Source organism: Hevea brasiliensis, unplaced genomic scaffold (assembly GCF_030052815.1).
Source record: "Hevea brasiliensis isolate MT/VB/25A 57/8 unplaced genomic scaffold, ASM3005281v1 Scaf7, whole genome shotgun sequence".
Classification (NCBI taxonomy): domain Eukaryota; kingdom Viridiplantae; phylum Streptophyta; class Magnoliopsida; order Malpighiales; family Euphorbiaceae; genus Hevea; species Hevea brasiliensis.
The window spans coordinates 1,961,459-1,986,659 of NW_026615250.1; the positions used below are offsets into that span (position 1 = coordinate 1,961,459).

The following is a 25,201-nucleotide window of genomic DNA, read 5'->3' on the forward strand; positions in this document are numbered from 1 at the left end:
GACTCTTCAAATTCTGCTTAGCCTCCTCCTTTCTTTCTTTGCTCCTTGCCTCCTCTAAAATGAGAAAATGGGACTATTTATAGCATTTTTCTGACATGGAGCCCTAAAATGGTATGTTCTAGGAGGAATTATTTGAGGAATCTCACCTTGACTCATTAATGAACTCTTCATGGATCGCATAAGTGGATCGCATAAGTTATGCAGTCCCTTATGCGATTTCTGATTCTGGGCCACTTATGCAAAACTGCATGACTTGGTGCATAGGTTATGTACAATTCTGTGAAGGTGCATAAGGGAGGCGGGAATGTGCATAAGCTATGCTGTCTCCTTATGCACACTTCGGCTGGTTCTGGAACAGTGATCTTTCTCCTTATGCAAATCTGCATAGCTTATGCGGCAAGTTATGCACAATTTGGTCAATGCATATTTCAGCTTGAAAACTTGTTTTTGACATCTTTGGTCAGAGAAGACACTCCTCAATGGCAAAATTCTCTTGATCCTTCAAAACACCATTTTTCCTACAAAACAAAGTAAAAATTACAAATTAATCCAAAATCGACAATTATGAAAAACTAACTAATTAACTAATGAAATTAGCTAAAAATGACTAATAATCAAATAAAATGGCTATGAAATTAAACCTCAATGATTATATAAAATGTATGCATCACAACCGATGGAAATTTTGAGCCAAAGGTTGGTAGTTTATTTTTAGATTGTTAAAAACTTAATTCACTTCAAGGATCCTTTAATTTGTATCATAATAAATATTAGTTAATTTTACTCATAACCCATTCGAATACCATAATTTGAAAATATGTAAAATAGCCAAAAACTGTAACAATATATTTACTTTTCAGGTATTTTTTCCTAATTTGGAGGAACTGAAACCGATTATGGTCGAGATGATATGGCATGCTCAACCGTTGGAAATGTTTTCTTATGCTCAGAATTTAAGTACGCTGACTGTGGATGGCTGTGGCAATCTAAAATATCTATCATCATCATCAAGTGTCGTGCATCTGAAAAGACTTAAGATATGCAATTGCAAGATGATGGAAGAAGTCATGGTCAGGGAAGGACTGGAAGAAGAAATAATGAGTAAGACAATACTCCATCAACTAGAGTTCCTTGCGCTCAAAGATTTGCCAAAACTCACACGATTCTGTACAAGTGATTTAGTTGAATGCCATGCCTTGGAAAAGCTGTGCATACAAAATTGCCCTGAAATGAGGACATTTGTCTCCAATTCTGCAACTTCAAACATGGCATTCAGCAGTGAACTTGACATTGTAAACTCTGCTCTCTTCAATGACAAGGTACAGAGTCTCTTCCCATTTCAATTTTTCTCTTCTAACGTGTAGCTTTTTATTTTAAAGATGACAAACTTGGCTTTTTTTTTTTTAACAATATCTTCTAGTTAATTCTTCCCCTCTGTTAAGACTCCAGATTCTTGTGGGTTGACAAAGGCGTTTGGGCCGAGAGAGAGAGAGAGAGAGAGAACTATCTGACCTAGTACTAAGCATGACCACACACATTTTCAAGTAACTATGGCATAATGTTATAGCTACTTACTTTGTAACGTATTTAAAAGCTACCAAAATTTGTGTTTATGTGTGTAGTTTCTATAGAGATCAAGTTCACGAAACTCTTAATATTCTATAAAAGAAATTAACTTCTACCCTAAAATTAGACGTTTTACCCTGTTAAAAAACAAGCACAAGATTCACACAAATGCACAAGCATCTGTCGGCCCCATTACATTTTGTGGTGGGTTTGCCTTATGGCTCTTAGTTCAGGGACCTTTGCTTTGGAAGCATGACATGTGTTCTGTTTTCATGTGCATGACGGCAGCTGTTAGTCTACTTGTTATTTGATTGTGTAGGTGGATTCACTTTGTTTGGTTGCTTTATTTTTTTTGGTGACAGGTTTTTTCGTTTTTATCATGCCACTTTCCTTTCATGTCACATGGGTTTTGTACTTTCTTATTTTTCCCAACTCAATAGTATATATTTTGTTTTCTTTTATACTATAACCATTAAAAAACAAATTAGGATTAGCAATAGACTGAATCGGTTGCTAATCTATTAAAATTTATTGTTAATCGATTTAATAATTAATTCAGTTAGTTGCAATGATGCTAATTATAACTAGTAACAGGAAATCGAATAGGTTACTAAATTAATTAAATTTTTTTAAAAAAAACTTTTTATAAAAATTATCGGTTGCTGTTAGCAAATAAAACATAATCAATTGTAAAAATTCTAGTGTATTTAATTGTGTGATTTTGTAACTATTTTATAAATCGATTGCTATTAACAACTGATTTAACAACTGAAAAGTTCGGTTGTTAATTTAAAAAATTTATAAAAAAATTAAATTTCCAAATAATAAATAAAAATTTAAATAAACAAATTTTTTCAAAAAAATTACTAAAATAATAAATTATTAATGAAAAACTATTATTAAAAAATTAATATAAAAATATTATAAAAAAATTACTAATAATAACTATTAACAAAAACATTAACAAAAAGTTATATTAAAAAGATTTTTATAAGACAAATTACTAAAAAAATTATTATGCATATTATAACAAAAAAATTACTAAAAATTAATACTACAAATAATTTATTAATAAAAAAATATATTTGTACAAAAATATTTATTTTATTTTCAAGAAAAAATAAATTAAATAAAAAAGATGAAAAAGAAAAGGTGAAAAAAGAAAAAAGATGAGAAAGAAAATAAATGAGAAAAAAAATGATAAAAAAGAAAATAGATGAGAAAGAAAAAGATGATAATGAAGAAAATATATGAGAAAGAAAAAGATAATTAAGAAGAAAACAGATGAGATAAAAATGATAGAGAACTAGATAAAAAAAAAAGATGAAGAAAAAATATATTAGAAAGAAAAAAATAATAAATAAAATAAAAGAAAATAAAAAGAAAACGAGAGAAAAAAGAAGGAAGAGAAAAAAAAAATGATTAGTGGGAAAATAAAATAAGTAGTATAGAAGGGAAATGAGTAATGGTTTGTATAAGTGAATTAGCAATCAATTTTAATAATTAACTATCGACTGCTAATTTCTTTTAAAAATTGAGCAAAAATTTTTTAGGGGGAAATTTACTGTTAGCAATCGATTGTAAAAAGCAAATACTGTTAGCAATCGATTTGTAGATCAATTGCAAATAAAAAAGAAACATTGGGTGAAAATTTTTAAAGGGGAAATTTAGCAATCAATTTGCAATTGATTGCAAAAATTGATTCTAAATTTAAGTCAGTTATAAAAAAGAATCGGTTACAAATTTGGAGTCTTTTTAAAAAAAGCTTAAAATTTTGCAATAGATTTTAGGAACCGATTACAAATGGGTTGTCAAATTTTGGAGTTAATTAAAATAATTATTTAATTTAGCAATCGATTTCTTAATTAGTTATTAATCACAAATGGGTTGTCAAATTTTGGAGTTAATTAAAATAATTATTTAATTTAGCAATCGATTTCTTAATTAGTTATTGATCATGTATTTAAGTTTTTTTTAATATCGATTACTAATTGATTTAGCATCCAATTATTAATCAGTTATTAATAATAACCGATTATTGAATCAGTTGCTAAATTTTTAAAATTAACTAATTTATTAAAAAAAATCTTAAATCACAAATCAGTTAAAAAATCAGTTATTAATAGCAATCGATTTTAGTTGGTTGCAAAACTTTTTTTTTTTTTTTTGTAGTAAACCCTTTTAGTATTTAAGGCTTTCTCTCTCTTATTTTATATAAGAGAAATTCTCTAAAAAGAAACCCTTTTCTTTTTTGAGACTTCAGGCCTTTCTCTTGTTAGTAGTTGCTCTTGCCGCTACAAGGTAGAGTGGTGTGGTTCTCCATCCCTCCTCCTGGTTGTGGGTTGCTCTCCTCCACTTCTAGGAGACTGTAGATAGTTTCTTGGTTCATGGTTCTTGGCAGATTGGAGCTTCAACGGAGAGAGAAACCTGTCTTAATCAGCCTTCCTTTTTAGTAGCTTTTAGATTTTTCTTTCTCCACAAGAGTGGTTCAATGGACATGATTTATGTCCTGCGTGGGGCTGGCTTGCTACATTGCAATGGACGTCTGTTTGTGCAGAGAGGTTGCATGCACTTCTTCTAGACTCCCTCATCTTTAGTGAAGAATGGATTGCTTGCTGTGATGTTTGACCTTTGGTTGTGTTTTTGGGTTTTATTTTTTGGGTTAGTGTCTCCGGTGACGTTACCATTTAAATATAAAATAATAATTACTTAAATATAATATTTGAATGGATGACTATTTTAATAATAAAATAAAATTTGAGAGATTTAATCATCTGAAATTAAAAGGAAAGCAAAGAAATTAACGGTCAATTTGGGTTAGGGACCATTCTTTTAAAGATATCAAAACTTAGAAACTAAATTATTTTTAATAAAAAAATATAGGGATTGAGCTATGATTTTTAACATATTTTAATTATTTTTCTCTTTTATATTTATCACTTTTCCTTTTTAAGTGGAAATATATATCATATGCTTTTGGAAATGTGATAAAGATTTCTAGTCAGTTAATAGTTCTATGTATATTCTTATTGAAAATTAATTATATTTAATTGGTATAAAATTAACGTGACCGCTGCAAATGTATTTTATTTAATTATTTATGTATTATACGACAAAAACTATGATATTGTACCAAATTCTTATCTCAATATTTCTAAAATCAATATTGTCTAATATTTAATATGTTATTTATAATTTTAGACTTATGTTTATGAGATTTTTTAATGCAAAAAAAAATATATCTTTATATTTTTAAAATATTTTATTTTTACCTAGTTTGACTTGGTCTAATGATTGAAAACATATCAGTCGAATATTAGTTTAAGTTTTTACTTTCTCAATTTCCTATTAAAAAAATTTATTTTTATAATTATTTAGATATTCAATAACAATTTTCTATGAAAGTAAAGTGATTGAATTCAAAAACTACAATTATTTTTGATTCGTTGGACACTAGTACAGTAATTCAACTGCTAACTGAAAGTCCAACCAAACAAGTGATTATGTGTAGTGTACTGTGATGCTCAACAGTTGAAGGACCTGAGACTCTAGTTTTCACTGCAGGTATCTTTTCCTAATTTGACCACCCTGATTGTGGATGGATGTGATAATTTGAAAATTTTATTATCACTCTCAAGTGTTGTGCATTTGAAAAGGCTTAAGATATGCAATTGTAAGATGATGGAAGAAGTGATGGTCAAGGAAGGATTGGAAGAAGAAATAATGAGTAAGATGTTACTCCATCAACTAGAGTCCCTAGAGCTCATGGATCTTCCAAAACTCACGCGATTCTGCACAAGTAATTTAGTTGAATGTCCTGTCTTGAAAGAGCTGCGCATACAAAATTGCCCTCAAATGAGGACCTTTGTCTCCAATTATACGACTTCAAATATGGCATCCAGCAGTGAACTTGACATTATAAATTCAGCTCTCTTCGATGAAAAGGTATGCAGTCTTTTTTCACCTGAATAATAGTTTCCGTTGTTATCCACAATCGTTAATTGTTCCTTCTTTAGGATTCCTGTTGTAATTGGCCTAAATTTCAATATTTGATTCAAAAATAATTTTTGCTTGTAAATTGTATATTTCAAATTTGAACAATGTTGGATGGTCTAAATCCAATGCTATGTTAGCTTTAAGGGGTCAGCAATCCGCTGTTGGATGTGAGTCAAAATGAAATTATCATATCTTTTTTTTTTTTTTATAAGCAAAAAATTTATTGAAATAGAGAAAGAAATAAACAGAGGAGAGTATCATTTCAAGTTTATTCACAGTGACTATTGATTTTTGATGCAGGTTGCATTCCCCAACTTGGAGCAATTGGGGATTCTCAACATGGATAATTTGAAGATGATATGGCACAATGAACTCCATTCAGATTCCTTTTGCAAAATAAACGCACTTACTGTGGAAAACTGTGAAGAAGTACTTAAAATTTTTCCATCCATGTTGTTGAGAGGCCTCCGGAATCTTCAAGATCTGGTCATACGTAATTGCGATTTACTGCAAGAGGTGTTTGATCTCCAAGAGCTAATAAAAATGAAAGAATCAGTAGCCATTCGATTGAGAACTCTACTCCTAGAAGGCCTTCCAAAGTTGAAGCATGTATGGAATGAGGATCCACTGGGACTTGTCTTGTTTGATAACCTAAGTTCAGTGCGTGTACAGGATTGTCCAAATCTAAAAATTATTTTCCCAGCTTCAATAGCTAAAAATCTGCCACAACTCAAAACACTGAATACAAGCAGTTCTGGGGTGGAGGAAATTGGTCAGAATCTAAACATTTTTTGTTCAGCATCTGAGAACATGGTAGAAACAAATATGGAGAACCAACCAATGATTAAAGTTCTGCAACCACATTTCTCCTTTGGAAAGGTATGAGCTCAATCTTTGTGTCAAGCTTAAAATCTATTTTTTTTTGTATTATCTTAAAAAATTTTGATATTATTTTGTATATAAGTAATATCTTCTCATATATAAAATTTTAAGAATGAAACTTATTATATACTAAAGCTAAATAGAGCATTAAATTTATTTTATATAGAAAGCATTGCCATTGAATTTGTTTTCCACACCTCAAAGTGAAAATAGAAAATAATGTGTTTATATTCATTTTAATACACTATTTGTAAATTTAGTTGAGACTGTGTTTATATATATATATATATAAGTTTAATAAATATAATAATTACGTTTTTTTGTTATTTTGAAAAGAATATATATAATAAACTTATTGTATAGAATTAATTAAGTTTAAAAAATAAATTTACTTAGAATCAAGTTATAATATGTTCATAATAACAAAATTGATTTTGGAGATAAATTAAATATCAATTTTACTAGATGATTATATGATTGCATACATTGAAAATAAAAATGCTTGATAATGAGTCGATTATGTAATTTTTTTAAAACATGATATGGCACTTATAGTTTGGGTAATCTTCTTGCTTTGACGGATATGTGGAACCATGACTCGCAGCTGGACCAAGCTCTTCAGTCTCTTGAAGTTCTTACCGTTTGGTGTTGTGACAGTTTGATTACTTTCGCACCATCCTCTGCTTCTTTTCAAAATCTGACGCGTTTGACTGTATGGAAATGCAATGGATTAGTTAGTTTGGTAACATCCTCAACAGCAAAAAGTCTGGTACAACTCACAAAAATGAGTATAGAAGCATGTGACAGATTGAAAGAAATAGTTGCAAATGAGGGAAATGAATCGAAAGAGGATATCATCTTTAGCAAATTAGAAAGATTGAAACTTGATCGTTTGCCAAGCCTCGTCAGTTTTTGCTCAGCAGATCACAGCTTCAAATTCCCCTCTTTAACGGAAGTATTTATGGAGAAATGCCCCAAGATGCAGGTTTTCTCAATTGGAGTCTTAAGCACGCCAAGACTCCTCGTTGTACGACATGATGGACAAGAGTGCTGGAATGGCAATCTGAATGACACTGTACAACAATTGTTTGCAGAAATGGTATGTATGTGTTGGTTAATCAAATTTCCTTTTCTCCTAAACCATAGAATTGAAATCATCACTCAATTCTGATGTATTCTCTTCTTGATCCTAACTTTGTTGTCCCTAAATTTCTTGGATGATGTACAGAATGCCAAGGAAGATTGACCCCAATCCATCATGTGCTGAAGCTGAAATAAGGCCAACGCTCTTTGTAATTGATTCAGATGTAGATTGTGGAAGGGCTTTCTTATTCGTGTTGGGATTATCTATGCAATGTGTTGTTTCCTTCTGAGATTTTAAATGGTGAACGGACCATATTGTTCCCATTTTATTATTCCTACAAGCAGTCTGTATTTGGTAAAGTTTGAGATATTATTCCCATTTTAATATCCATGAATACACTAATTAGTTAAATTTAGTGTCTGTATTGCCCTTATGAGATATTATGTGTATGAGGATTGTAAGGCTAATGGCCTAATGTGTTGGGATATTATAAATTTAAACCATCTTAAACTAAATTCGACTTCATTATTTGGTTTGGACTTTTTAATTAATGAATTTTGATTGATTTTGATCAACATGCATGGAGGCAGATGATATACTTTGGAAGATGAAGCACCCTGTCGGTAAGAATAATACGGATCCATTGAATAGGAGTCCAAAGCAGTACTAACAAAAATAGATGCTGCTGCAGGTGGCAATTTACTTCTACCACTAACATTGTAAGTCTGAAACTCTCTCTGAGTTAAATAGAGGGGATCAGCAAGAATGATTCTCTATGCAAAGGAATAGTTTCACTGTATAGAGGAGCTGGCTATCTGAGAAGGTGCTCTCTTTCCGAATTCCTCTTGTGCGGGTCTAGAAGATCAAAGGTACGATACTCCCTTTCACTCATGTATAAATCACGAGGAGCTTCCTCTCTCTGTGTTGATACCACCTCTCAGGGCTCAATACGCCGATAAATTTCGTGAGAGACTGCAGGATAACTCCGACCATCACCACTGACTATGGCAAACGTTTCCCTGTCTGAATGAGGCCATGACTCTGACTAAATTGGTCAAGAAAACTATAATTATTACCAAGAGAATTTAGGCTGGATATAATAAAACTTAACCTGAACTGGGAAGGACCTACCGAAAGCCTTTGGCTCCAATCTCATCCTGTCAGAAGATGTTGCTCTGTAGATTCCATACAAAAGTTTGAGATCAAAATCATACAGGAAAAGCTTAAAGTCCAGGTTTCACACCCAGCACAATATCTATTTTACTTGCTGTCACACCCATTACTCGATAACAGAAACAATCTGGTTTGGTCTTTGTATTACACATAAAGATGCAGCCACCGAGCTTCTCTGTCTTTCTTTCTTCTCCCTGACTCTTTTCCTTCAAATCAAGCTTCCCTTTATTCTTTTGACTTCCTGAGCTTTTATCTGTACCACCTTGCTTTTCTTCACTCCTTTGGCTATGTTGGCTCCTACTTGAACCAGCAATCTTTTCTCGGCTCTTTTTAGTCTCTAGACCGTTTCCAGTATGCTCTTCATTGGCACTATTCTTTTGTAATCTCTCTTCCCTTGAATTCGGGTCTGATAATTCTTGTTCCCTTTATTGTTACTTCCCTCATTCTCTTGTACTACACTCTTATTCTTCCTCCCCCTTTTTCTTCCCCAAGCCGCTCGATTACCTTTAAATTTATTGGCCTTTAAAGAGCTGCCAGCTGAAGACTCCTTTTCTATGCAAGATTTGGCCTTCAATGATTTGGGGTTTCTTTTTTTGGATGATTCTGCTTTAATTGGTGTTTCTACAGGATTCTCAGCCTCCCTATCGTTCATTTCAGATGGTTCGATTTAGTTGAGGCTTGTAATATCGATTTATTAAATCATTCGATTTTCATAATACAAGAATCAAGTTGTAATATTAGTAAAAACTTAGAGATTAGATAGTACATTTTTCTTAATTGAAAGAAATATATATTTATCTTTTTACTTTATAAGGTAAATATTGAATGGAAAAATCTCTAATTTTAATGAATCATAAATGATGAATTAAATCGTTTAATTTTAAAAATATATAACTAAATCATAATTTCGATCAAAATTTAGAGATCAAATAATAAATTATCCATAAAGTCCCTCAACTTCCCCTTATGCGTCTCAGCGTACCCATTGCTCATTGGCATACACATTTTAGGCTCTCGATTCGCTTGGGCTTTAATTCTTAATCAACCGATCATTCCGCTCGCTCTGTCTCTCTACCGTTTTCTGATTGCTAAACGTAACAAGTTTTTCCCTTCTTTTTTTATCACTTATTTTCAGATTTTCTTTGATACTGTTTCTTTCAGATTGGTTTTTATTTATTTAGGCTCGAATCAATCATCAATAGAGAGTATCAAGGATAATAATCAACGGTGAATTTTGTACTCACTCAATTCGCGACTTCTTAATCATTGATTTCATCTGACTTAAAGTTCAAGAGTTTATCTTGTCCTGAAAGTGACTCTGAGCTTGATGTCAGAGTAGATGGGATCTCAGGTAATGGCTTGCTTTTTCAATGTCTGATAAATTGAGCTTTTTCGATTTTCAGGGCAACTTCCTTCATTTTTCTAGAAAGTGGGCTCTATACAAATATTGGGCAGATAGCCGGTTGTGATTCTGAAGGTATATCATCGTCTTTGATGATGTCAACTACTTTGAAAGAAATCTCAAATGCATACTCGATTCTAGAGCTGAGAATCACTTGAAATATTTTCTTTGTGTATATATTCTCGTCAAGATTGTTGGAACCTAATTTCTATCCTTTGAACTATGAGCTAAAATTGGATGTAGGAAGGCTAATGAGATCCACAACCAAGCACCCAAAAACAACAAATGTTGCAACGCCCATGGCATCTTCAACTATGATATATAATTTATACCTGTAAATTCAAAAAAAAGTCAAAACATCAATAAGTATAAATTAAATATGCTAGTAAATTATCTTTTTAGCTGAACCGTGAACAATGACCTGGTTAAATTTCAAGATAAATAAAGCTACACTTGGGCATGTTGAAGCATAAAAATATAGGGATAAATGGATTGAGCCAATGGCTTGATAGGCAGATGTAGAAGAAAGGAAAGAGATTTAAAAATGTAGTCTATAGGTTCTTCCACCACCCTTTATATAATTTCCAAACCACCTATCACTGTATCTGATTCTTTCTTCTTTTATTTTTGTTAAAAAAAAAACCTTAATAAAATTAGCTGTTGACTGTTGTTTTATAAATAGAAATTTTTTTATAACTCTATATTTTTGTTGTCTCCGTAATTTAGCAGAATAACATGATGAGCCCATAGTTAACTTAATTTAAATGCTAAAAAAAAAAAAAAACCCTGTTGCACTAAAAACCATTTTTTCCAATGAGATGCTGTGATGGGATCTTCCATTTCTACATGCAATCTAGTCAAATTACCCAATTAGCTGAATCATAAGCAATGACCTAGTTAAATATCAAGATAAATTAAGCTGGACTTGGTCATGTAAAAGCATAGAATTTAGGGATAAATAGATCATGCTTCTTAGGCTCTGTTTGGATGGGGTGAGGGAAGGGTAATTAATGAAAGGATAAGGGAGGGTAAGGAAGGGGAAGGGTGAAGAGAGTTACAATAAAAAAAATCTCATGTTTGAAAAGAGGTGAATTAATGGAAAGGTAAGGAAAGATAATGTATATTCTTCATGTTTGGAAAGAGGTGAAAGAAGGATAAATAATTATTAGAGGTATAAAAATACCATTTTTTATTAGATAAATTATTAAATGGTAAACTCATTATGATAAATTTTAAATTTATAAATAATAATGGTCCACTATAAATAAATCATAAAATTAATATATCAAAATAATAATACGCAAATCTAACAAAGATTGAATAAAAAATGAATTATTTAGAAAAAAATAATAATAATTGAAGCATAATAATTGAAGCAAACTATTGAAAGAACAAATAAAAAAAATAATAATTGAAGTACAATAATTGCAGCAAACTATTTAAAAATAAATAATTGAAAGCAGAGAAACTATGTATGACCACTTGAGAGAGAAGACATTTATTTGTAGTGCTACGTTGGGTTTATTTTTAATGGGTATAATTGGATTTTTAATAAAAAATTAAGGATACAATAGAAAAATAAAAAATAAAGTAATTTTCAGATCTCACCTCCCCCTGCTTACACCCCCCTAAGGTGTAAGAAAAATTGAGATTTAAGGGGTAAGGGAGGGTAAGCCTTACCCTTGCTTACCCTTATCATTTACTAACTCACCCCTTCCCAAATAGGGGTATAATAGTTATTACCTCCTCGTTACCCTTATTTATCCTTTCCTCACCCCACCCAAACAGAGCATTAATCTCACTATGGATAAACTAAAATAATTAAAAACTGATCTAAATATTTAACAGCCATTGTTACCCCAATAAATTTATCCAGCAATTACTGGTCCAATCTAGTTTTTCTTTGGCAGAATCTGCTAGCAATTGAGACTCACAGGCCTCTCTATTCATTATCAGAACCAAGAACAACTCAGGTACCTCTTATGAAGGAGATAATCTTGTATTTTTTTTTTTTAACAGTCCTATGGCTGTGTTTTCAATGTAATGTAGTAAATCTAACTTAAGCAGAAGCAAACAAAATAAAATATCTCAGTTTCAGGCAAAAGAAGCAGTCATTAAGAATAAAAAATTTGCACACGAAAGAAACGAGAGAAAGCCATGTTTATTCCAAGCAGATTAGCTGTGTGCTTCTTTAAAAATAAATTGATTCCCATCTTTTCTCCCTTCTCTCATCTTCTTTCTTAGTTAGTTAGTAATAACCAATGACTAACCAAGTAATCCAACCAGAATTATATATTTAATATATTTAATTGTTTATTGTCTGACACCTAGTTTCTATGCAGTATTGGTGCAACAACTGCGACTTGAAGACTTTGCCATCCATGATCAAAACAACAAGAAGTTAAATCCTATAAAGAAAGTAATCTTTTTCCCTTTTTTTTATAATCCTATGTCTGTGTTACCTATGTGATGTAGTGGAATAATATTTTAAGCTGGAGCATAGAGAATGATACATAGATTTGATAGAGAACTTGAGGATAGATGGTATAATTGAAAGAAAACAAAATAAAGAGAAACAAAAGATCTCTAAAAAAAGATAAACACTTTATAAAAACAAATCACATGTACTGAGTAGCAAAATTAGCTGTGAAATGTTATTAACCAACAACCAAATGACTTAAATGCAGCTATCCAAAGGGCACAAACTACTAAGGAAACAGAACTATAGTAAAATAAAAGCATAATCCACTTAGCTAAACAAAGATAATCTCATTATCATTAAGCAGCATGATTTTTACATACCTTGGTCATCAATATATAAATAAGTCATTAAAAAAAGATAAAATGGAGCTTATAATTACACGGCACAGCTCCATGGTACCCAAAGTTGTATTTCCAATTTAGGATAAGCAAGGCCAAATAAACAAAAAGATCCCAGGCCAAACAACATCCTAGAAGTAAGTTAGCTTTCAAAGTCCAGCAAAATAAAAATTTTGTCACCAAGAGGACAGAATCCCCAGCAAAATCCAAGAAGACAAAAGAAGGCAAAAAAACCACATCACACCCACCAAAGAACTCCTAGGGAACCACATCAAATAACACCAGCATCCATCCAAAATGGATGCCCAACAACCAAACAATTAAAAATCCTTGCCAGTAAAATCAGCCTACCAGCAAAAAAATTGAAGCAATAACTAATTGAGTGAGTTATAAATGAAAGGAATTCCTCATAACCAAAGTCATTGCACTAACTCATAAGTTTCTAATAATAGCTTGATAAGACAGATCAAAATAAATAAATTAATTGGCAAAAACAATAATATAAAATTAAAAAAAAAAACTAAAGTTTCAGTCTAAGCATGACCAAATCAATCTTTTCTGATTGCCTCTAATCGTTCTGTCCAAACTGATCAGGCTGGCTTGTAAAAATTTTAAACATACAAACATAAAAAATTATACAGCTTTAATTCCAAGATGATAAAATTAAATTCTCATGTTGTTTCCAATATCTGTGTTTCAACTGCTAATTGCATGCATCATTGAAAAGATGACAACATGAAACAATTCAAGTAGGATCCTCTAAATGTAGAAGTCTGTTATTGAATTTAACAAAGGCTTCATAAGAAATGATAAAAAAAATTTTGAGAATTAAACAATAGAACACAAAAAAAATTTCTTTTCATTCACTCTGATCGTCCTGTAGAAGCCACACCCGCATAAAAATTTGAACTTTACTGAAACTAATTGCACCCATCATTGATGCAACTTCAAAAACCAAATACCAAAATATCAAAACAATGGCAGCAAAATGAGCTAAATTCAGTGCTCGGTTACTGAATCTGATGTAGGATTCATAAGTAAGCGGAAAAGAAACTCAATCATCGAAAAAGCTCAAAGGTTAAAAAGAACTTGAAGAATAAATATAGAAACATAAAATATTGGCACTGACAAAGCAGACAACCCTAGATTTTTGACCAAGCATAAATCTAATTATTAAAGGATGAAAACCATGCTAGAATAATGCCTTCAAAATAGCCAATCATTCATTTAATTGGAAGGGCTGTCAATTAAATAGCTCGATAAAGAACAAAGAACAAATAAAAGCTATATCATTAACAGGTCTCTCATTCCAACCTTTTTTACTGTCCCAGGCAACATAAATCAAGAATAGAAACCAAAGAGGACAAAATAAAATAAGCACACCAGTTAAAAAGTTAAAAGAAAGATGCTTAACTCCAAAAACAAATATGGCAAAATATACACACATGAGCAGTGGAACAAACGATAAAAGCCTTACTGATAGTTCAATCAAAAAATAAATAAAAGCATAACACAAATTAATAAAAAAATTAAACCTAATTAGAATAAAAGCAACTCATAAAACTAAACTAAATCTCAAGAATAAACCATGAATATCTAACCCCATTGCCACTGGAAAAAGAAAAAATAAAAAGAAAAAGAAAAACAGAAAACAGAATCCATTTGCAGAGAGACAAAGGAAAATTGATGTTAAAAGAGCAACACAACTTAAAACCCACAAACAAAGATTTTTGCTGACAAGAAAAAGAAGCACAAAGAATCAGAATTAGTTATCTATGTATTGAAGGCAAACACAGTAAAATTAATGCATGACAGCTTTTTTAGCTTCAATTTCTGGAGACTCTTCTACAATTGATATAGTCAAACTAGCTTCCTAAATAATTCTTCTTAGCCTCTTTATTTGGATGAAACTTCACATCATCTTGCTCGATTCTCCCATGCTTTATATGACTTCTTACAACTGAAACAAAATAATTTTTGCTGCTAGAAGCATAAGAAACTTCAGCTTGATTTGCTTTTGATGCAGCAACCATTCTTCTACCTTTGTCATTTGGAAATTTTGCAACTGGTTTAACCTTCTTTAACTCCTCCTTGATTTCATTGCAGCAAACATATAATTTTGAGCCTTTAACATCAAAAACAGCTACTTTGCATTGCCCTTCCTTTGTCAGCGCCTGTACAATCACTTTTCCATACTGAAGTTTTCTTTTCATTTTCACCTTTATCACAATCAAGTATTTCAGATTTCAAAATTAAAACAAAGCTATTGTTCTCCAATCTTGCTTCAGCAACCTTATAATCATGTGAGTCATTAATGGAACACATATCCCTTTTAAATAACACAGAGTATTCCTTCTTTATCATTTGTGCAATACTAAGAAGATTTTGATCAAACTTTGGAATAAACAATACATCAAAAATGACCTTCATACTTTTCTTTGTCTGAAGTGAAATTGAACCTTTGCCTTCAGCTTTTACAATTTCTCCATTTCCCACTCTCACTTTAGTCTTGATAGATCTATCCAAAAAGTTGAAAAAAACTTGCATCATTGGCCATGTGATTAGCCGCTGTCAACATTCCAAATATACTTCTCTGTTGACTCACAAACTTGAGATGCAAAAAATAAGGATTCTTCAACTTCTTGTTGATCTTCACTGAAATTGGCTTGCTGAGCAGATTGTTGTTGAGATTGATTTTGCTTTGCTTTGCAAAATCTTTCAATGTGACCTTGCTTCTTGTAAAAATTGCATTAAGCCATTTTTTAGCATCTATCTTCACTATGATTTGTCTTCCCACAAGTGCCACAAGGTGAAAATTTTCTTTTCCCACTACTATCTTTGTTTTTAGCTTCAATCTCCTTTGTGCTTGATGAAGCGTTTCCTTTGTTCTTGGCTTGGAAATCTTGAAAGGCTCCTTCAGTAACTTCTTCATCTCTTATTGAAATTCTTTGCTATTGAGCCTGAAGTATGCTAATTAACTCTGCAATTGTGAGTCTCTTCAAGTCACATGACTCTTCAATTGTAGAAAATTTTGCTTCAAACTTGTCTGACAAAGAAATCATAATCTTCTCACAACTTTTCCATGTGGAAAATCTTCTCCAAAAAGCCTCATTTGATTCACAATCTCCATCAGTTTGGCAGAGTAGTTTTTGACTGATTCACCATCCTTCATTTTGAACATCTCACCCTCTCACTCCCTTGGAACTCTTCTTTGAGCTTGTCCTAAGCTTCCTTGGCTATTTGGGCACAAACTATTCTTGGAAATATTGAATCTGAAATAGCTTGATGAATGAAAGTTAAAGCCTTGTATTTCTTGGCACATTCATCACTATGATATTTGATTTGTGCCAAAGTTGGATTTGGTGGCAAAGGTGTTGGATCTCTTCCTGTATCTACTACATCCCACAAGTCATAAGCTCTAAAAAATGTTGTCATTTTTATAGGCCAAAAATCATAGTTCTCACTTGCAAAAATATGTGGAGCGGGAAATGAACTACTGCTGGATAACCTCTCAAATTTTTTTTGTGAAACAACTCTCAAATCTCTCTTAAAACTCACAAAGATAGACACCCTTAAGATGGAAGCTCTGATACCGTTTGTTAGATTTTTCCATAGTAAACTTATAAAGAAAATAGAGGTTTTCTATCTCACACAACACAAGATTAAAATTGTAGAATTCACACATTTCATTAGATTAGGCTATTTATATAGCAGCAAAAGTAGTATAAAAAGTATGATTCATAGCTACTACAACAAGTTTCAACTTACTTCTTTCTAATCAATCTCCTTAAATCAAGGAAAGACATACAATTACACCTTACAAGTTTGATAAAAGAATTTAAGGATTTAAAAATGCAAATAATGATCTTTATATCTTCTAGAAAAATCTCAATACTACAACAAAAACGTTCCATACACAAAACAAAAAGCTAGGGAGACAGAGGATCTCCTTGCCTAAGACCTCGACATAAAATAAATTCCTCGGTCATATCCCCATTCCATAAAACCCGCATCCAAACTCTAGACACACATCTCATAATTAACTGAATACGACTACTCGGCAACCCAGCTTAATGTAAAGTATCTTAAAGAAAAGACCAACTAATACAGTCATATGCCTTCTTTAAATCAATTTTAACAATCATGTAGCCTTTTCGACCTTTCTCAGCTCTCATAGAATGCACCGCCTCTATAGTTATAACAATATTATCAACTATCTGTCTGTCAGGCACAAAACTGACTTGATTCGGACTCACTAACTGAGGGAGGAACTTTTTTATTCTATTAACAAGCACCTTAGTAATCACTTTATACACCATATTACACAAGCTAATGGGATGAATTTGAGCCGTAGTGATAGGGTTCTCCATTTTTGGAATCAAAACTAACATAGTTCTATTCATTTGATCCTCCAAATGACCCCCTCTAAACCCTCTTCTAACCTCCTCCCAAACCGAATTACCCACTATCCATTGGCTTTGATAAAAGCTTTCTTGGAGGCCATCCACACCAGGGGCCTTTCAAGGTTTCATACTAAAGAAAAAGTCTGTATATATATTTGTTTAAATATTTTATAGGTAGTAGTAGTAATAATAATAATAATAATAATAATAATAATAATAATAATAATAATAATAATAATAATAATAATATATTATTATTATTATTATTATTATTATTATTATTACAAAACAATAATAATATCAACCAAAATCTTACTATTTTAAGAAGTATTTAAAAAAATTATTAAAATAGATATTAATTTGTTGTTATTATATTTTTCATATATTAAGATAAAATTATACTAGTAAAGCTAATACTAGAAGGAGAAACAATAAATGTAGTTAGTTCTTCTGCCCCATAAATTGGATTAAATAGTAAAAGTAAACAAAAGTTTTAGGAAGATATTGATGATCTAATGCAAAGCATACCGAATGAAGAGAACGTTTTCATTGTTGGATATTTGAATGAACATGTAGGAAATGATAGGCAAGGTTATGAGAATGTTCATGGAGGTTTTGATTTTGGCAGTCGAAATGAGGAGGGAAAAAGTATCATGGATTTTGCTATGGCATACGACCTAATACTAGCAAATACTTACTTTATAAAAAGAGAGTCACATTTAGAGACATTCAAAAGTGGGCAACATAAAAGTCAAATTGACTTCCTCTTAACTAGGAAGATAAATAAAGCTCTATGCAAGGATTATAAGGTCATTCCAGGAGACGCTTTAACAAGTCAACATCGGTTAGTGGTCTTGGATGTCAAGTTTAGGAATAATTCAAGTAAGGTCAGAAGAAATAGTGTAACTCGATTAAAGTGGTGGGAGTTCAAAGGAGTAAAGCAAGTGAAGTTCAAACATGAGCTTCTCGAGTCCGAAGCATGGAAGCTGGATATGAAGGCCAATGATATGTGGATACATATGGCATCAAAGATTAGAGAAGTAGCTAAAAAAATACTTGGAGAATCTAGAGGACATGGACCACCCTCAAAAGAGAGATGGTGGTGGAATGAGAAAGTACAAAAGGCATTGAAGAGAAAGAGGAAATGGTATAAGAAATTACCTAAATGTGATAATAATGAGGTATATGAACAGTACAAGATAGCAAAGAAAGAGGCAAAAAAGGTAGTTAGTCAAGCAAGAGCGCAGGCCTTTGAAAAGTTATATGAGAAACTTTGAACTAAAGAAGAGGAGAAAGATATTTATAGATTAGCAAGGAGGAGAGAAGCAATATCAAGATCTCAATCAAGTTAGGTGCATTAAGAATAAAAAAGGAAAAGTGTTGGTAAAAGATGAGGACATTAAAGAAAGATGGAGAAATTATTTTGATGATCTCTTTAACAATAGTCAAAATGATAATAGCGTGAATATAAACTACAGAATAATAGAAAAGAATATGAATTATATTAGAAGGATTAGATCTTTAGAAGTAAAGAAAGCACTTAAAAGAATGAAAGTGGGTAAAGCCTGTGGACCCGATGGAATACCAATTGAAGTGTGGAAGTGTTTGAGAGATATGAGAGTGGCATAGTTAACTAAATTATTTAATAAGATTCTAAACTCAAAGAAAATGCCTGATGAATGGAGGAGGAGTATTTTAGTACCTATTTTTAAAAATAAGGGAGACATATAGAGTTGCTCAAACTATAGGGAAATTATGACACCCCTTACCCTTCTATAGTACAGGCGAGTAAGATATGCCACACAGTGTACCGGAACACCCTATTTTATTTCAATTATTTTTATCATTCCTTATTTATTTTTTTTTTCATAGTTATGAAGTATAATTTTTGAAGTATAATTCATTTGAATCATTTATTGAAATCATAAAATTTTTTTTTTTTAGGTTCTGCAAATTTTATAGAAAATTCGGCAGAGTATGGGCTAAAAATGGAGAAAACAGTTCTTCGGAACCTGAGAAAAACACTTCCAAAATTCTCAATCAATCCCAAACTCCATATCATCAACAAAATCTCAATATTTTTCAACAACATTTTTATTTCTCAATCATTCATTTCATAGGATATTCATATATAAATCATAAATAAATATTCACTTTTTCATTCATAAACATAATTTTCACTATTTACATTAATAACAAAATACATTACATGAGTCTCAATTTATTATGAGAAAATAAAAGTTAATTATAAAATACTCAAAATGAAACCTAGTGTCCTACTAATGCACTGATGTCAGTGAGGTGACACGGATGCTATGCAGATCTGCAGAAGTTCTCACCCAGTCTGTGGTCTACTGGGCTCTCAGTCGATCTCTCTAAAACCTAAGCGTGGCAAAAAGCAACGCGCTAAGCAATAATGCTTAGTGGTGCCAATAATAAAATAAAAAGAAATAACAGAAAATAAATATGCAATGCATATTCTGATGTTTTATGCAGATAATTTTTCGATCATTATTGGTAATCTTATTTATTTTGTACTTGTTATATTCATAATTTTATTAAATTTATTCACTTTCATTTTTTGTTACTCAAGTAACCTATACTGGATGACTGGACTAGATAAACGGGTAAACTGGCACTGGGTATCAAGTACCTTGGGCCGTCACATCATCGGTTACATATGTATCTCCTGGTGTGCAACAGAACAGCTAATAAACTGTAATAAACATTAGGCACAAGGCCAAGTATCATCACTATGTCAGAATGGCTAAAAGCCATAAAATCACAAAATGGCATAATGCCATGTGCAGTACTGCTAACTGAACTCTATTGGCATGCCAACCTATCCAAACCAATCTTGCTAGGTGTATTAGGGCATTTTACATTTTTAAATTGTACAATTCTTGAAATTTAAGTTTAGGTGTTATTATTCATTTCATTAGTCAACTAAAATGTTGACTTTTGCATAAACAATAGGTACATTGGTTCTAATACTCCCAACATACCACATTTTGCATTCTAAAGTTGTTGGTATTGGTTGCCAATACGATTTCTAAGCTTAGTGTTAGTTATTCAAAATTTTCAGATTTCAAGCCTTGTATTTACTGTTTCATTGGTCATTTTTACAATAGGAATTTGATAAAGTTGTCTACATGGAAGTTGTTCCTTATTGTATCTAGTTACATTTCTCTTTTTGAATCACTCCATTTGGAGTTTTGTAGCTCAAGTTATGGCCTAAACACCATAACTGGCCGGATTGCAAACTTTCCAGATTTTCTGGATTGACCAAATCTATAATGTCTTGTGAAGTGACTGTAGGTCACTTTTTGAACATGTTATGGTTAAAATTTGGGTTAGGTTTCTTCATGAAAGTTGTAGGTCTATATCTCAGCTTTCAGCTGGTAAAATTTTAGGTCAATTAGACCTTTCTACACTGAGTTATGACTAAATGAATAAACATTATTCATTTGGTCATTTTGCCCAGGCAGAATACAAGTCACCCGGATTAGGGCAATTTTTAGGTCAACTTATTTTAGTTTTCTAGGCAGGGTTTCTATACCAAAGTTGTGCCATTATGTGTCTAGTTTCATGTCCAATTGGCCTTGCACTAGTTGAACCTCTATAACTCCATTTATAACTGTCCAAACCTGCTGGACTCATGCCCAGTCCTACAGGTCAACCAAGGCAGCTCACCCATACACAAATGCCAAGCCTCAACTCACTTCATTTCCTCATCATACACATTCAAATGGTCACTAATTGACCATTACAAGGTTAATGAACCATCACATGAGCAAAGCCTGATGTTGTTAAGTGTCCATATTTTTCCATGTTCACACATGCATAATCTTTGCATTTCACCTACACAACGAAGTTCAATCATGCATTTAGCACTAAGGGCTATCCATCAACAATTTGCTATCAAGCAAAATCACCCACCCTAACTAAACCTAGCTGCCTAAACTTGTAAGGTGCACACACACACTTATTTGTTTCATTTTCTTACATTTTCTACACATATCATGCCATTAAACTAAAAATAGCAAGAGTATGGTCACTTACAGCTTGTAGAATTTTCTCCCTTCACAAACTTCAGTTTTTTGGCTTTCTTGGCAGCCAATCACCTTGCCAAGTTGTATAGACAAATTTTGTTGAAGTGGACTTAGGGTTTCAAGTGAGATTTGGTGAGTTAGAAAGCTTATATAAGCTTTAATGGTGGTTTTGGGCTAGGAGAGGAAACGGCTGGAAATGGGAAAGGAGAAGAACTGATTTTTTTCTTTCTTTTTTTCTACCCATTTAGTCATTTTAAATAAGTTAATGCCATGTGTCAAAGTTTGATTGGGTGGGAGGATGTTTAATGACATCATAATGATGTCATAATTTCAATTTCTTTCATTTTCTTTCCTTTTCTTGTCTACTTAATTTTAATTTAATTTTTAGCCATATTTATTCACATTTTGTGCCATAATAATTATTTACTTAATTGGACAAGTCAGCCAAAAATCACCTCTGAAGGTGAAATGACCAAAATACCCTCTGTTTGGCTTAACAGACCAAAATTGTCTGTACCGATTGAAAAAAAAATTTAAGCATTTTCTTGGCATTCTAATGCCATAGGAACCTCAATGACCCTTCTCTGGAGTCCCAAAAATTATTTTATGAATTTTCTCTTGGGTTTAGGGCTCCTAGTTGCGAGAACCGCAACTTCCCACTGGGTTACCCATCGCTAGGGCACTGACTCATTTAACTTGGTTGTATTTTATTTTTAAAATTTTTTCTAAATTTTTCTTATTAATATTTGAGTTAATTATGGTTTCTCACTTTAGTTTAAATATTTTTCTGGACGTTCTAGCTGTCCGTACCAACACTGGTCACTGGAACAGTAGAATGTACGGAGTTGCTACAGGGAGGGTGTTACAGGAATTAAACTCATGAGTCATACTATGAAGTTGTGGGAGAGAGTTGTGGAGCATCGACTACGTCATGATACTTCTATCTCTCCCAATCAATTTGTCTTCATGCCCAGTCGTTCAATTATGAAAGCGATCTTTCTCATTAGAAGTTTGATGGAGAAATATAAAGATGTGAAAAAAGATCTACACATGGTTTTTATTGATTTAGAGAAGGCTTATGATAATATTCCAAGAGATGTCTTATGGAGAGTGTTAGAACAAAAGAGGGTTGAAAGATATGTATGAAGGAGCAACTACTATTGTGCGCACAGTGGGAGAGGACACGAGATTTTCCAATCTCAGTTGGATTACACCAAGGATTAGCTATAAGCCCTTACCTTTTTACATTAGATGAATTGATGAAACATATACAAGAGAGTATCCTTTGGTGCATGATATTTGCGGATGATATAGTTCTGATAGATGAGATGCGAGAAGTAGTCAATAGAAAGCTAAAGCTTTGGAGAAGTACTTTAGAATCAAAGGGCTTTAAGTTAAGTAGAACGAAGACAGAATATATGCATTGCAAGTTCAGTGAAGGCCAAATTGGTGATAGGAAAGGAGTTAGTTTGGATGGAGTGGTACTGTCTCAAAGTAATCACTTTAAATACCTCGGCTCAATCCTTCAAGTAGATGGGGGATGTGAGGAGGATGTTAGTCATAGGATTAAAGCCAGATGGTTGAAGTGGAGACATGCTACAAGAGTTTTATGTGATTGCAAGATTTTCAATAAGTTGAAAGGAAAATTTTACCGTACAGCCATACGACCGGTTATGTTATATGGTAGTGAGTGTTGATCACTGAAAGAGTTGTTTGTGTTTAAGATAAGAGTTGCAAAGATGAGAATGTTAAGGTAGATGAGTAGCCATACTAAACTAGATAAAGTCCGTAATGAGAGTATTAGAGAAAAAGTAGGAGTGATATCAATTGATGATAAGTTGAGAGAGAAGAGATTGAGGCGGATTAGTCATGTGAAGCATAGATATACGGAGGCTCCAGTTAGACAAGTAGAGCACATTAGGTTAGAGGATAGAAATAAAAGAAGGGGTAGACCTAAAGTGACTTGGAGGACAGTAATACAATATGACCTAGAAGCATTATACATTTTTTAAGATTTAACCCAAAATCGTTTAGAGTGGAGAAAGCGAATCCATATAATCGACCCTAAATTTTGAGATAAAGGTTTAGTTGAATTGAGTTGAGTTGAGTATATAAATTAAAATTCATTTTATCTGGAGTCATCTTAAAATTTATTTTGTAAAGATAATAATTAATGCTAAATTTAATTATTAAATAGTCAAATAATTAAAATTTAAAATGATAATAACAGAAAATAAAAAAAAAATAAAATTCGTGTACTAACACTTAAATGGTTAAAAAAATTAAAATAAACAAATAAAAATTTAAAAATTCAATTGATAAAGTAGAACACTTTAATAAAAATTTAAAGGGGACTTAAGTGTTCCTCCTAATTAAGAAGATTTAACTAATAAAAACAAATAAGGTAGCATGTAAAACTATTCAAAAATATATAAACTAAAATTAAAGTAAAGACATGATAAATAAGAAACTGCCATAGGCTAAATTGATGACAACATTATTGTTAGAATAATGAATTACATTTTACCATAAATAAATTATTTTAAAATTATTTCAATGAAAATAATAATAACTAAATATAATATATTATTAAAATAAAATTAAATTAACACATTTAAAATTAAGAAAAAATAGGAAAAGTCTTGTAAAGAGAGAAGAAAAAAAGTAAAAAGGAAATTGTACTTGTCAAGTGCACCGTGCAGTGGGTTGAGTGTAGGCCAGCAGCATATGCTATATTCGGAATAGAAATTAAAAAAAAAAAAAGCAAAAGGTCTATTTAAATTTTAAAGTTATGTTAAATAATTATATAAATTTTTAAAATATTTTAAATTTCAATTAAATCCTTTAACTTAAAAAAAAAGTCAAATAATTTTTTCAAATTTTAAAAATCGATTAAGTTTTTTTACTATTTTATAGATAAATTAGCTTTTTAATTACTACATTCTAGAGATTGATATCCTAATAAAGATTTACTACATTCTAATAAAGATTTACTATATTCTAGAGTAGATTGATAAGTTTTTATTTAAATAATTATTCAAGAAGTTTATATACAAAAGTGTCTTGAATCATAGAGATTTTTTTTTAATCATTTAGCAAAAAAATAATTTATCAATATATTCTAGGACGTAACAAATACCTATTAGAATGTTGCGAATTAAAAACACATGATTATCAACGAGAATTCTATACAGTAAAAGATTTTTATGCACAACTTAAATTGTAGCTCAATTCTTTTTTATTTAATATTAAAATTTAAAGAATTTATTTATTTTTAAAATAATTAAAGAATTTATTTAATTTATTTTTAAAATTTAAAAGATTTATTTAATTTTAGAGTTTGTTTGAATCTAAAAATATTTTAAATATTTATATCAGTTTTGAGTCACAATTTAAAAAGTTAAAATAGACTTTTTATCAAAAAAAATAATAAAAAAAGAAAATAGGGGCAGAATCGTCATTTTCTTTTACTGTTGTTGTGTTTTAGTATATTGCAATAATTCTATTTTTCAATTTGTCTACAACGATTAAAATATTCAGTCTTATCACTCCTATCAATATTTTTCAATTAATTTTATTTTAATATGAGAAGAGATTATTTAGTATTTTGGGCACTAATAATTATGAGGAATTCACTCTATTTATTATATGAAGGACCTATATATTTTATTTATTTTCTTTTTTTAAATGAGTAAGATAGCATTGTATTCTAGAATTTCCCTTAATGTGAAACATTACATAAGAGCGATGTTTGAAGGGATAGCCAGCAAACAAAACCATTGAATTTTAGTAGATAACTAATAATGTTTATATCACGATGTAT

At 31.3% G+C, this 25,201-nt stretch overlaps 1 protein-coding gene and 3 long non-coding RNA genes across 4 annotated transcripts; 3 read left to right on the top strand and 1 right to left on the bottom strand.

Annotated features, from left to right (window-relative positions):
• The first annotated feature begins 676 nt into the window (after positions 1-676).
• Positions 677-8,043, top strand: LOC110633493 (disease resistance protein RPP5). Its single transcript, XM_058142741.1, has 6 exons — positions 677-696; positions 861-1,319; positions 5,119-5,511; positions 5,863-6,441; positions 7,049-7,543; positions 7,673-8,043. The coding sequence occupies exons 2-6, from the start codon at positions 897-899 to the stop codon at positions 7,688-7,690; spliced, it is 1,908 nt and encodes a 635-aa protein (XP_057998724.1). The 5' UTR covers positions 677-696; positions 861-896; the 3' UTR covers positions 7,691-8,043.
• A 108-nt stretch (positions 8,044-8,151) lies between these two features.
• Positions 8,152-9,207, bottom strand: LOC110633496 (uncharacterized). The gene is made up of 2 exons (XR_002490844.2): positions 8,660-9,207; positions 8,152-8,573 (listed from the first exon to the last, which is right to left on the bottom strand). It is a non-coding gene; the product is annotated as an uncharacterized LOC110633496 (long non-coding RNA).
• Positions 9,208-9,654: 447 nt separating this feature from the next.
• On the top strand, positions 9,655-12,659 carry LOC110633495 (uncharacterized). Its single transcript, XR_009147025.1, has 3 exons — positions 9,655-9,928; positions 10,105-10,178; positions 12,446-12,659. It is a non-coding gene; the product is annotated as an uncharacterized LOC110633495 (long non-coding RNA).
• LOC131177663 (uncharacterized) lies at positions 10,596-12,277 on the top strand. The gene is made up of 3 exons (XR_009147023.1): positions 10,596-10,649; positions 12,014-12,076; positions 12,202-12,277. It is a non-coding gene; the product is annotated as an uncharacterized LOC131177663 (long non-coding RNA).
• Positions 12,660-25,201: the final 12,542 nt, after the last annotated feature.

Excerpts from the sequence above, each read along its gene's own strand:
- LOC110633493 (XM_058142741.1), top strand. The coding sequence starts at position 897 with ATGGTCGAGATGATATGGCATGCTCAACCGTTGGAAATGTTTTCTTAT. Across the intron at positions 5,512-5,862 it reads CAGCTCTCTTCGATGAAAAG|GTTGCATTCCCCAACTTGGA; the intron begins GTATGCAGTCTT and ends TTTTTGATGCAG. Across the intron at positions 6,442-7,048 it reads CACATTTCTCCTTTGGAAAG|CTGGACCAAGCTCTTCAGTC; the intron begins GTATGAGCTCAA and ends CATGACTCGCAG.